At 44.7% G+C, this 12,447-nt stretch overlaps 1 protein-coding gene across 2 annotated transcripts in view; it reads right to left on the bottom strand.

Moving 5' to 3' along the window:
* HIF1A (hypoxia inducible factor 1 subunit alpha) overlaps nucleotides 1-11,611 on the bottom strand; it is a 36,744-nt gene extending 25,133 nt beyond the window's left edge. Inside the window, exon 1 of one of the 2 annotated variants that reach the window (XM_081911320.1) lies at nucleotides 11,286-11,611. In XM_081911320.1, coding sequence (XP_081767446.1) covers nucleotides 11,286-11,329 — 44 coding nt within the window. In that variant the 5' untranslated portion in view covers nucleotides 11,330-11,611. The remainder of the gene's footprint in view (nucleotides 1-11,285) is intronic. The other variant, XM_081911319.1, reaches the window with a different exon arrangement.
* Between the last annotated feature and the right edge of the window lie 836 nt (nucleotides 11,612-12,447).

The raw sequence follows: 12,447 nt of genomic DNA, 5'->3' as shown, positions 1-12,447 counted from the left end.
CCTGGGAGTGGGCTAACCTGTATTTCTAAAAATGCCTTGAAGCTCCAAGAGTTACATTTAGAGTGTGTGCATACTGACAAAAGTAATGATTGCCAGTCTAAACTAATCATCTGGTAAAAGGCATACCAGTCTTTGCTGCAGCATGATGATGCAACAATGGCAATGGACAAGTTTTCTAGACATACAGTGGTACCTTGGTTTATGAACTTAATCCATTCTGGAAGTCCGTTCTTAAACCAAGGCGCATTTTCCCTAATGAGGCCTCCCGCCACCAGTGCCCTTTCACCATTCGGATTCTGTTCTTAGACTGAGGTAAAGTTCTCAAAGCGGGACACTACTTCCGGTTTTGAGGAGTCTGTAAACCGAATTGCTCGTAAACAGGACTGTTCTTAAACCGAAGTACTACTGTACTGACAACGATCCCTTTAAAGGCTTCTACCTTCACAAATTACATAACTATGACTGCCTAATCAAAAAAACAAAACAGCCATCTAACCAATAGCTTCTGCATTTCATATTTTAATTTTGCAATATGTTTAATCTTGCAGGAATTTAAAAAGTTGTATGCAGACATACATATGGCAAGTTGTTCAATATGTCCCAACAAATGAACAGACTTTCATTTTTTAACAATTAAGTCTAGACAACTGAGTAAAATGCAGAATGTCTGTTTAAAATGAAATTCCCTAGAAACTAGAGTGTTTATGTAGTTGATTCTAAATGCAAGGAGTGAACTTGAATTACGTAATCCTGCATCCTGCCCAAGAATGCTGCATACCACAGGTTATCAACCCATGACCTAGACTAAGGATGGGGAACTACTAACAAGTGGGATCATCTTTTCACCAGCATTAACAGCTGTTAACTCTTTGTGCAGTTCCAGAAGTGCTCAGTTGTATTATCAGTTTTGAGTGCTGCAAATAATTCTGGAAGTGCTGTGAGATCACGGCTGCCTGAAATGCCCCACTCACGTTACTAGCATTAACAGCTTTGTAAGAAGAAGTTCCTGCTTGGTTACATCTTCAGTAAATAACCCAGACTCTGCACAGCTGGTCTACATAGATATGGGATGAGGAGGGCTGGATGGGGCTTAAAAATAACAATTTCTGAAGCACTCTGCTAGTGAGAATTTTCCTTCTTCCCACTCAGTCGCAGCCAAACTTTTAAGCTGCGTTATTCATGAGTTGGAATAACAAAAATATGCTCTCCTTTAATCAATGGATTGAAGACATGACAGCACTTGCAACATATGAATGGATTTCTCATAGACACAGACTTTGCTTGGATAAATATATTGATATTTGGATACTATTGATACTATATTCATACAGAATATAGTAGGTTATTAAAAGAACCCTGGACAGTTAAGTCCAGTCAAAGGCGACTATCTCGCTTCAGGCCGAGGGAGCTGGTCGTTTGTCCACAGGCAGCTTTCCAGTTCATGTGGCCAGTATGACTAAACCGCTTCTGGCTCAGTGGAACACCGTGACGGAAACCAGAGCGCATGGAAACACCGTTTACCTTCCGGACACAGCGGTACCTATTTATCTACATGCACTGGTACGCTTTTGAACTGCTAGGTTGGCAGAAGCTGAGACAGAGCAACGGGAGACCACCCCGTCACGTGGATTCAAACCGCTGACCTTCCGATCAGCAAGCCCAAGAGGCTCATCATTAATAATCATATATGTATTAGCATATATACATATGCATATATATGTGTAAACGCACGTGTGTGTGTGTGTGTGTGTGTGTGTGCATATATTGCGCTCTTCCTCTTTTTTCACTTTATTTTGTATAGCTGAAAAAGCTTTAAATAAAAAAATAATAATAACAAGGTATCCAGTAAATCAATACAAATACACTGAAAAGTGTTATACCGTAAAAACCCCCACAAGGCTATTCACCCCTACTCAACACAAGCAAGAACCCCTGGGGCAGAAAGTGTGAGGGACAAGACAAACTGATTACTGAAGGAGAGATTTCACCTGTGTATGGGCTGTGACTTGAGCAGGAGGAGAGGAATAAAGGGAATGAATGATCTTGGTTTCTGTTGATGTGAATTGCAGAAAAGTGAAGGGATGTGTCTGTGTGCACAAGAGATGGCCCAGTCCACTCTGGCCACATTCAGTTTTGTTTGGCTGCTGACATCCATGGGTCCCAAGGGCTGGCCAAGAGGAAATATAGCCATTAGACAGGAAAAGGTTCCCAATCCTTGTAGGCCCTAAACAGTGTGCCAGAAAGGAAACACAAGCACTGATCCCGTGCTTCATTCAGCGTGCCAGAAAGGAAGCGCTCTATTTACTGTCCAGTGATTGATTTATGGATTCGTTTCTGGGAATCCTATGGAAGTTCTCAGAGCCAAGCAGATTCCCAACACCTACTTCAGTCAACCAGTGTTTTTCAAACTCCAGTGCCCTACTGGTTCAGAACAAAGGTTTATCTAGTCCAACAACCCATTGTGAATCCCACACCCTAGCCTAAATTACTTAGGCTTCACTGCGTTTTCTAATGGTTTGGTTCAGAACACAGAACAAAACTGTTTAGAATGGAATAGAATCTCACAATTTCTAAGCAGCTTTCTGCAACTCTACCATAACCTAATTTGAAACTTCCTTGGGAAGAAAAAAAGATCACCAAAACTTCTTTCCTAAATTATCAAGGCAGATCTACTGGATCTCAACATTCCCTTCAGTAGCCAACAAATGCGTCACATTTAACTGCATAAAACTATTATCATGAAAGAAAAAACTCACATAAATTTGCAATGCAAACATTAAAGTTAAGCCAGAATCTTCTCCACATCTAAACTAACTGCACACTTCATTTATCAAAGGCTGGGAACTATAGCGACGCCAGAGCCACATGTCGCAAATATGCTCTTCTTCCAGAACCAAAGCCTTTCTACAATAGATCTTTTTCACAGCTCTAGCCTCACGTCTGCAACATTTTTTGAACAGTACTGTAGTTGCTATCTACCTTCAAGAGGTCCATTTAAATTTTAAAAACAGTAACCATGTGATAATCAAAACTGGTACCTTCAATGTACACAAACATCAGAACACAAATTATCAAGAAACTAGTTGCCATGGCTAACTTGGGTAGGGAGGCCAAGTAACATTTGTGGACTAATTTGAAAGGCTGGACTACCATTTAGGAACTATGCTCCATCAGTTTGATTATTAGCCAGTTTATTCTTAAGTAAGGTGTCATATGTTACTGTTTCTCAAGCACAGAAAATTATGATCTCATAATGATACCTTCTCTTCACCATATCTCACCATTGTGTGTTTGTGTGTGCACATTACAAGTTCCAAACAACCACAAAGTTAATTCCATGCATTGAAGGGGATCCATCTTTTCAAACAGCAGCCAGGCTGCCTACTTGTCCATTCACAAACACAGAAAAATGCATCTGAAATTGTGAGGGCTATTCAAGATAGTTTGTTATATGGTGTTGTCCATTGTTCAAATTCAAAAACATATGCCCACACCCTTGGGCAGGCCTAAAGTACTTCTTTGGATCTCTGGCATACTTGGCACAAATCCACAACTGGCATCAAGCAGCTTATTTTTCAAACTAAAGCAGGGATGAAAAGAATGCTATCCATTATTTATTATTAAATGTTTATTATATGCTATCCATTATATATATATTTATTAATTATTATTATTATTATTATTACCCTCCCAGCCACTCTGGATGGCTTCCAAAACATATAAAAGCATAATAAAACATCAAAAATTAATAGTAACAATCCAATATTTAAAAGTCACAATAACTCTAAAATGAATAACTTATATCAAATAAAGCAATGTTCAATAATTCATTAGAATATAATAGCAAACAGTAAAATTAAACATCAACAAAGTGTTTGCCAATTAGCAAAAAGAACCCCCCCCCCAAATTCAGCTCTTGTGCTCCAGAATATGAAACTGGAAATCTGATAGGTGATTAGAGTATACACTGTTCTAAGATTCTGGAGAACAGATGGGGACAGTGTGTTTCAAAGAAGCCACTCCACTTTATGTACAGTAAATATCTAGTCTCATATCAGGTATTGAGAACAGTACTGTCTTTGTTGATTTATAATTTACAAAAGTCATACTGGTAATTAAAACCTGCAATTCTAATGGATTTTAAATACTTAATGTAGAGCAGGCATCAATGATGCCACAAAAGCCTCTTTCTATCAGAGTTAGCTACCCAGATGCCCAAAAGATAAATTCCACAACAACTCTTCATATCCCATGTCCATTCTAAAAGACAGGGCTATTTAACAACCACAACCTTATCATTAAAGCTCATCTTCAAGCTGGAAAACCCCTTGACCATTCTGAGCAGGAGAGATGCACACTCTTAACCTCCATTTTCTTTTAATGCAAATCAACTATTTCAGGTTACTTTCCAGTACAGTAGTGATACTGACTTTTCAATAACAGCAAGTTTCAAATCTGAAGCCACCCTTATGAATACACACTTCTCTCCCATAACCCTTCCCTGGGAAATCCTCACCCCCTAGTCTTTATTCATGATTAAGCCCAACCCCTTAAATCTGTGCACAAAACAGACTTCATTTTCAGCTGATTCTGAATCCAAGTACAAATTCTTTTCAGAGTTAGCCTCTCAGCACAAGTAGATTTTCAAAGCAAGGTGTAGCCCTCTTATCTGACTGGTCCAGGGGTCAGCAAACTTTTTCAGCCATGGGCTGTTCCACCGTCCCTCAGACCATGTGGTGGGCCGGACTATATTTTGAACAAAAAAAGTAGAACAAATTCCTATGCCCCACAAATAACCCAGAGATGCATTTTTAATAAAAGGACACATTCTACTCATGTAAAAACACGCTGATTCCCGGACTGTCCGCACGCCAGATTGAGAAGGCGATTGGGCCGCATCCGGCCCCCAGGCCTTAGGCTGCCTACCCCTGGGCTGGTCACTGGAAACAGAACATTGGTCTAATCCAGCAAGGCAGTTCTAATGTTCTTATGGACGATGTCAGGGCCACCCAAGGTCCCAGCTCACAAGAGACCAAAGCCGATTCCAGCTTATATACAGAAGCTTTTATTGAAGAACATTGTTAGCTTCATATCCGAGGCGCGTGGCCCCACGTCTGTTAGGCTTAGACCGCTGAAGTCCCCTCTGAATCAGTCCCGCCTCTACACCAGTTTAAGAGGCTTGTGCTGGACCACCTCTTCCTCTCCTTCCTTTTCCGCAGGGTCTTTCTGCCCCCCTGGGTTCCCTCCCTCCGGGATTCCCCAGAGGCTGAATCCTCTGACGCCTGCTCCCCCCTCCTTCTTGCTTTGGGACCAGGCTCCTCCTCCGGGCTCTCCTCACTTCCGCGCGCCTCCACATTTGAACTTGGCGCGCGTACGCTGCTTCTGACCTTCCTTTCGACAGTTACGCTGCTCCCGGTACTACTCTCTGCCCCTTCCGGCAGGACGTCTTGCCCCGATCTCCTTCCCCTCTCTGCTTCCTGCTCTGCTCCGTCTGACACACTGGTAGCTCCACCCCCTTCACTCCGTTCCGGCGGAGAAGCCGGTCCCGATCTCCAACTCCCCTGCTGGGGGTTCCCCTGCTGCTGCCCTGCTCCTGACTACTCCCCCCTGTGGCTCCCCTTGGCCTGACCAGGGGCGCTCCCTTTTGGGAATCCTCCGATTCACTGGAAAGACTCATGGAAACCCTCGAGTCATTGTCATCCTCTTCCTCGTCGCCCTGGGATCCTTCCCCCTCGCTCTCAGTCTCCTCCCTCATCTGCGCCTCTCTCCCTGAACCCCTGACAGACGAGAACAGAAGAATGCCTCAGGAAGATCATGTGCCCAGCTAAGTATCAAGCCGGAAGCTAATTCCATCTCTGGGGTTGCAAGGAAACCAGTGCCTTTTCCTTCTCGCCCACTGGATGCTTCCTGAATTCTGAGGAAGGAAGCCACAGAGGGCAGGAGGCTGCTGCAAACAAGGACAAGCCTTTGGCAGCAAGCCCGCAAATGTTTTGAATGCAACAGTATCATCATTCCCTGCTTAACCAATGTTGTCAGACACTCCTGTTTGCAGCTTCCCCCTTTAGACTTCTCATATTCGCTAGCCCCCAAAACACGATAGCAAAGGAAAGCAAAGAGCTGGTTCAAAGCTGCATTGATGTGGCAAAGGTAATCAGACCCCTGAAGCAAGTACAATTGCACCTAGGCTTCAGCACAAATGCTACTGTGTTCATAACTTTGCCAAACAATCCTAGTCAAAGAGAAGAAGAAGAAGAGTTTGGATTTGATATCCCGCTTTATCACTACCCTTCAGGAGTCTCAAAGCGGCTAACATTCTCCGTTCCCTTCCTCCCCCACAAAAAACACTCTGTGAGGTGAGTGGGGCTGAGAGACTTCAAAGAAGTGTGACTAGCCCAAGGTCACCCAGCAGCTGCATGTGGAGGAGCGGAGATTCGAACCCGGTTCCCCAGATTACAAGACTACCGCTCTTAACCACTACACCACACTGGCTCTCCTATGGGGCAGAACATGGGAAAGCTATGACCAGTTCCGAGCAGCTTTCCTTTTTGAAATCAGAAGCAGCTGGGGCGGGGAATTGGGGCACTAGTGGGAGGGAGACTAACCCTTCCTCCTATGTTGTTTCCTTGATCAAATCACTTTGTCCCCTCAAACTGCTTCCCCCCACTCCCCTGGGTAAGAGACTGGAGAAAGGGGATAAAACCCTCTTGCACAGGAGCTCCCCAGGAGTTCAATTCTGGGGGGCCCATAGTTGTTTGCAAGGACATCTGAATCTCCTGTATCATATACTTTCATCCCACTCCAGCACTAATGACCTGGAGTCAAAAGTCCTGATGTGTGCTAAAAAAAAAGTATCAGCATAAAGTAACAACTATTTGCACACCTCTATAGAAAATACAAGGGGCACGGGTGGCGCTGTGGGTTAAACCACAGAGCCTAAGGCTTGCCAATCAGAAGGTCAGCAGTTCGAATCCCCGCGACGGGGTGAGCTCCCGTTGCTCGGTCCCTGCTCCTGCCAACCTAGCAGTTCAAAAGCACATCCAAGTGCAAGTAGATAAATAGGTATCGCTCCAGCGGGAAGGTAAACGGCGTTTCCGTGCGCTGCTCTGGTTCACCAGAAGCGGCTTAGTCATGCTGGCCACATGACCCGGAAGCTGTACGCCGGCTCTCTCAGCCAGTAAAGCGAGATGAGCGCTGCAACCCCAGAGTCGTCCACGACTGGACTTAACGATCAGGGGTCTCTTTACCTACAGAACATACAGCATTTAGAAGTGTGTTGGGAATGAGGAAACCTTTTAAACACTAATGAAATTTACATGAAGAAATCATTTATGTGGCTTCTAAGCAAGATCAGAGGGGCTGCAGGTTTCAGACTACATTTGTGTAAATAAGTTTATTGTTAGGGAAAGGCATTTCCAGATGCCTGTGAACCTTACAAAACAATCCAGAGTTTCCTCTCAGAGAATCTGTAGTTACCTTCCTTTGTATGTGGTGGGTTGTTTGTTTGTTTTTGTAGAACTCTCCACACCAGCATAAATAACTACAGCCCTTAACAGAAAAGCAAACAGGTCTCACCTACCCTCTTTAATTACAAACTGAATGTTCACACCAAGACCCAGGAGAGGAATGCGTAGCACCAGATTTCAACACACAAGGCTGCTCTCTAAAGACAGGAGCTGCAATGCATCTATTGTTTTCTCTAAACCAGGGAAATTTGTAGACACCAGGAGATCTCCTTCATGCCTTAAAATTGTGGTCTTCCCACAATCACCTTCTGGCCACACAGTCAGCAAGGCAATTTCATATCAGACCATCCCATGATGACATTAAAACAATGTATTTTTGAACACATCAGAGACAAGCAATTTAATCTTTGCATAGGATCAGCACATTAGCTGTATATCCTCGTGAACACAGACAAACTTTGCTTCCTAATAGTTATACCTGTACAATTTACACTCTTATCAAGTATACAAACTACATGTATACATGTATCCATAAATATTTACAGTTAAAAGTTTGTTGTTGTTTAGTCGTGTCCGACTCTTCATGACCCAATGGACCAGAGCACGCCAGTCTTCCACTACCTCCCACAGTTTGGTCAAACTCATAGTTAAAGTTTAAAAAGGCATATTTTCGTCTGGTTGTATATCATATCAAACATTCTATTTTAAAACAAATATCGCCCAGTTATATCATGCCAAGAATATCTATTGTTGTCATATAATCAATGTTTTTATTCCAAACCATAATAAAAGCCACCAATTTTGTTGAGAAGTCTGAATTGTTTGTTCTCTTCCCACATCAATTTTGGCATATAATTCTGTTCACAACCATGACATCCCACCCTCTTCTTAGCCACTGGTCAATTTTAGGGAGATTACGCTTCTTCAAGATCTGAAGGTATTACGGTGTAGTGAGTGTTTTATCCAGTCCCAGTAACACCATTTTAAACAGCGAGAAATGTTACAGCTTGAACTCATTTAACCGTCTCAAATTGCAAAAATGGCATTGCTATCAATATAAACAAACACTGCCTTCTGCCAATGGGAGATTAAGAAACTTAATCCACCAGAAAAAGGATTGGTGTCGAATTTAAAAATAATAAAAAATGACCACCCAATCTCCACAAATATCTAATGGCAAACCTTACTACACATCTGCAAATTACTACAGGATCTTATCGCTTGGAAATCCAAGGTAATTACCAAAGGAAGATCCAGCTCGTTCTGAACATGCCACGGGAACCAGCAATTAAGGGAAATATGTGGGTAATTCTGGTGTTTAGAATAACCTCTGCTACCCTTGCCAAAAGAAAGAGCTACAGTTTCTCTTTCTCAGCGTCCTCCATTCTCAGTGACTCATCCCCACTACAGAGAAGAACAAGTCTGCCTCTTGTAGTCTGAAGCAATAGATGGGAGAACCTGATGCAAATAGAGAGCAACTACAACACCAGGAGTTACAGAACACAGGCGAAAGACTTCGGAAGTACCATCTAGAACAGGGGTAGCCAACATGCACTTTCCGACAACTCCCATCATCCCTGACCATTCACCACGCTGGCTGGGGCCGGTTTGCCTATCCCTGATTCAGAAACTGATTACTGTATTGGTGTAAATTATTTGATCACAGGTCAAAGAAGTTAATCTAATGATACCCTTGATATAAGGCTGCTTGCATCCTCTTTTACTAACATTTACAGAAAAGAAGAGTGATTTCCAGGATACCAATGAGAATTTTGTAAATGTTATTTAAACTTTTAAGCGAGTTCCATCTCAAGGGTTAGGCAAGTAATGCAACATTTAGAATTAAAAGTTACAATCCTATATACAATAAGCTGGCATAAATATACTCCAAACTGCATTCAGCAGTGGGGCTACTACTGTGACTGAGCCTGGCAGAAGGAAAGCAGACTTTTAAAGTTTTGTTTGAGTTAACCCACCCTTTTTGCTGTCTTAATTTATGTCTGTCATCTGACCAGGCTGAATGGGTTTAGGATCCAGTCTAAGTCCCCCACCCCGCTGGTTCTGACCCAATCACATCCCCAGAATACTCTTCTTTCTGAGCTCACACCAGCTTAAGATCCACCAGGCTTGATGGGGGAGATAAGGACAGCTGACCTACACCAGGTCCTCAGGATCCTAACCCACTCATCCCAGATCTTGTTACAGGATGCTCCCGAAATGACAAAAAAAAAAAAACAACACATAGCATTTGTCCTTGAAAGACAATGGAAACACAATTCCAACAATTTTTGAACATTTGAATTGTATGCTTTATTCTCTGCAGTCATTATTTTTGCAGCATACAAAAGAACAGTTTGTCTCTTTCACTGGAGACATTTCTGTTCTTCTGAAAAAATCATGAACTTAAGAAGCATTACCTTTCTGTTCTGTCTCAGGATGCGGGGCCGCCTTTTAAAACATTACTTTCCTCTCACTTTCCATCCACTCAAAGGCACGGAATTTCCATCCACTTACCAACAGTGATTTTATACCTTCCTCAAACTGACTTCTTCCCATATGGTTTGGTTACAGAGAACTTGGAAAGCTCCACAGCAAAGCACCATTCTTTTTTCTAAATCATAGCCAGGCCCTGGCAGACTCATCTCCATCAAATATCCATCTACAAACACTCAAAGACGTATTAACATAACTCGCCTGTCTGTGTGTGCCTAAGAAATCAGAGACTGGACTCACACTGCTCATCTCAACCACAATGCTCCCAGTCTCATTTCAAACTAGCCAGGTTTTACATTCAGCCTAAAGCAACAAACTCAAAATATTGGGGTCTACCCTGGGGAGGCAGCGAAGATAAAATTAATCTTGTAAGAAAAGTTGAGCTGATTAACAAGTCAAGGGCACCCTCCACTTTTCTATATCTTGGATTCTCGTTTTATCCCCCCCCCCAAAAAAAAAACCCTCTCACCCCCCACCCCCTCCAACAAAATGGCGACGTGGACACTTTGGAAGAGGGGGGGAGGGAGAGAGAAGGTAGAGAGAGAAAGAAGAGGAGGAGAAAGAGTGAAACACCCTCCAGGGAGAAGAAAGGATGGGGAAACAGGAGGAATGAGAAAAGAGGCAGGGGGTAGATTAAGATAAGAACAAAGGGGGGGGGAGAAAAGAAGGGGCGCTGCCAGGAACACACACACAGAAAGGACATAAAGGAGTAGGGAGTAACTCTATTTTTTCTCACACACACTTTTTCTCTGCTAGATTTGCTAAATAATAATAATAATAATAATAATAATAATAATAATAATAATATAATAGATGGGGAAGGTAAATGATGACAGGACCCGGGAGGAAGGATGCCAAAAAGAAGAAAAAACACCCTGATGAAACACCCTCCTCGCTTTTGCAAAATGGCAAAGCATCTTCTTTGAAGCCCAGCTAGGTATAAAAAAGAAGAGAGGACGATAATAAAGAGGGATCCGAAACCTTGAACAGGAGAAACCAGATTTAGACGGCGGCGGGGAGAGAAGAGAAGAGAATTTGGACGTGGGAAGCAAGCATATTATTACTATTATTATTATTATTATTTCCCCAAGGGCCTGACTTGGAGGGAGAACAGGAGGAGAAAGGCTGGTGGGAAAGCAAGAGAAGGGGATTTTCGTCCTTCCAACATCTAACTCCGCGCGCGCGCTCGGCTTCCGGGGGCACAAAACAATACGAATACGAATAATATCGGGGTAAGCAAGCAAGCAAGCAAAGGCGGGCCGGCCCTCTTCCCGAAACCAGGAGCGGGGGGCGTGTGAAGGAGGCGCGCGGTGCCGCCCAGACCCGCACCTTTTCTTGTCGCTGGAGCCGCCCGTCGTGGCGCAGGGCTCCATGGCGGCGGCAGCAGCGGCGCCGTCGTCGTCGTCGTCGGAAGCCAGCTTGCCTGCCCGGACGGAACTTCTACCGCAGGCCGGGGGGGAGAAGGCAGGCCTCTATCTCCTCAGAAAGACGGCTCGGGCCGAAGCCTCACGCGCCGCGGCAGCAACCCGGAGGAGGCGACCTGGCTGAGGGGAGGCCGGCGAAGGTTAGTCAGCGGCGTCGGCGGCACAGACGGGAAAGAGGAGTCGCAGGCGAGGCGGGCGGGGACGAGGCGGGTCCGGGCCTCCGCCTTCCCGTCACGAGCGCCGCCTGCGCCAGTCAGGAGAGGCCTAGGCGGCCCGGCCCCCTCCTCGCGGCCTAGCGCGGCCCAGCCAACCGCCGCGCTCGAGTGGGTGGGCCGAGCCGCCGCGCTTCACGTGTAGCGCTGTGTGAGGGGCGGGACGGAAGGCCGACGCCGCTGTCTCCTGCGCGCGCTTTCCTTCCCCACCTCACGGCTTCAAACTGGGGGCACCCTCAAGTGTCGTTGCTGGACTACAACTCCCGTCACCCCCGGCCGCTGGTCTTAGTTGCTAGGGATGATGGGAGTTGTAGTCCAACAAATATCTGGGGAACCAAGGTTGAGAGAGAGAGAGAGAGAGAGAGAGAGGCTGCCTCACAGGGTCGCCTTGCCGACTCAGAAAGGGCACGGCAGGGTTGGCAGCTGTCTTGTGTAGTGTTTGGGATTTTAAGTTCAGGGAGGAAGAGGTATATTAAGTTTATACAAGGTTTCCCAAACTTGGATCGCCAGCTGCTGTTGGACTACAACTCCCATCATCCCTAGCTAGCAGGACCAGCGGTCAAGGATGATGGGTGTTGTAGTCCCAAAACAGCTTTGGGAAATCCTGGTTGGGAAGGTCGTGGGCAATGTGGGGAAAGCCTTTAAATTCAAAGCATAGGCTTTTCCACTGATTGATGGTCCGTTCTCAACCCATTAGCCTGCTGTACACATGATCTAGTAGAAATAATCAGAATATTTGAAATTGAAATGCTCAATGAAGTCACTTGTGTGGTTCATTCTAGCAATGCAACTGGCAACCCGACTGAGCAATAGGCATAGCTTCTGACCAATCATGCTGCAGGTAGCTTAGTTCTG

The sequence above is a fragment of the Podarcis melisellensis genome, assembly GCF_964234715.1.
Source record: "Podarcis melisellensis genome assembly, chromosome: 1".
Lineage (NCBI taxonomy): Eukaryota > Metazoa > Chordata > Lepidosauria > Squamata > Lacertidae > Podarcis > Podarcis melisellensis.
This window is presented reverse-complemented; position numbering and strand designations above follow the sequence as displayed.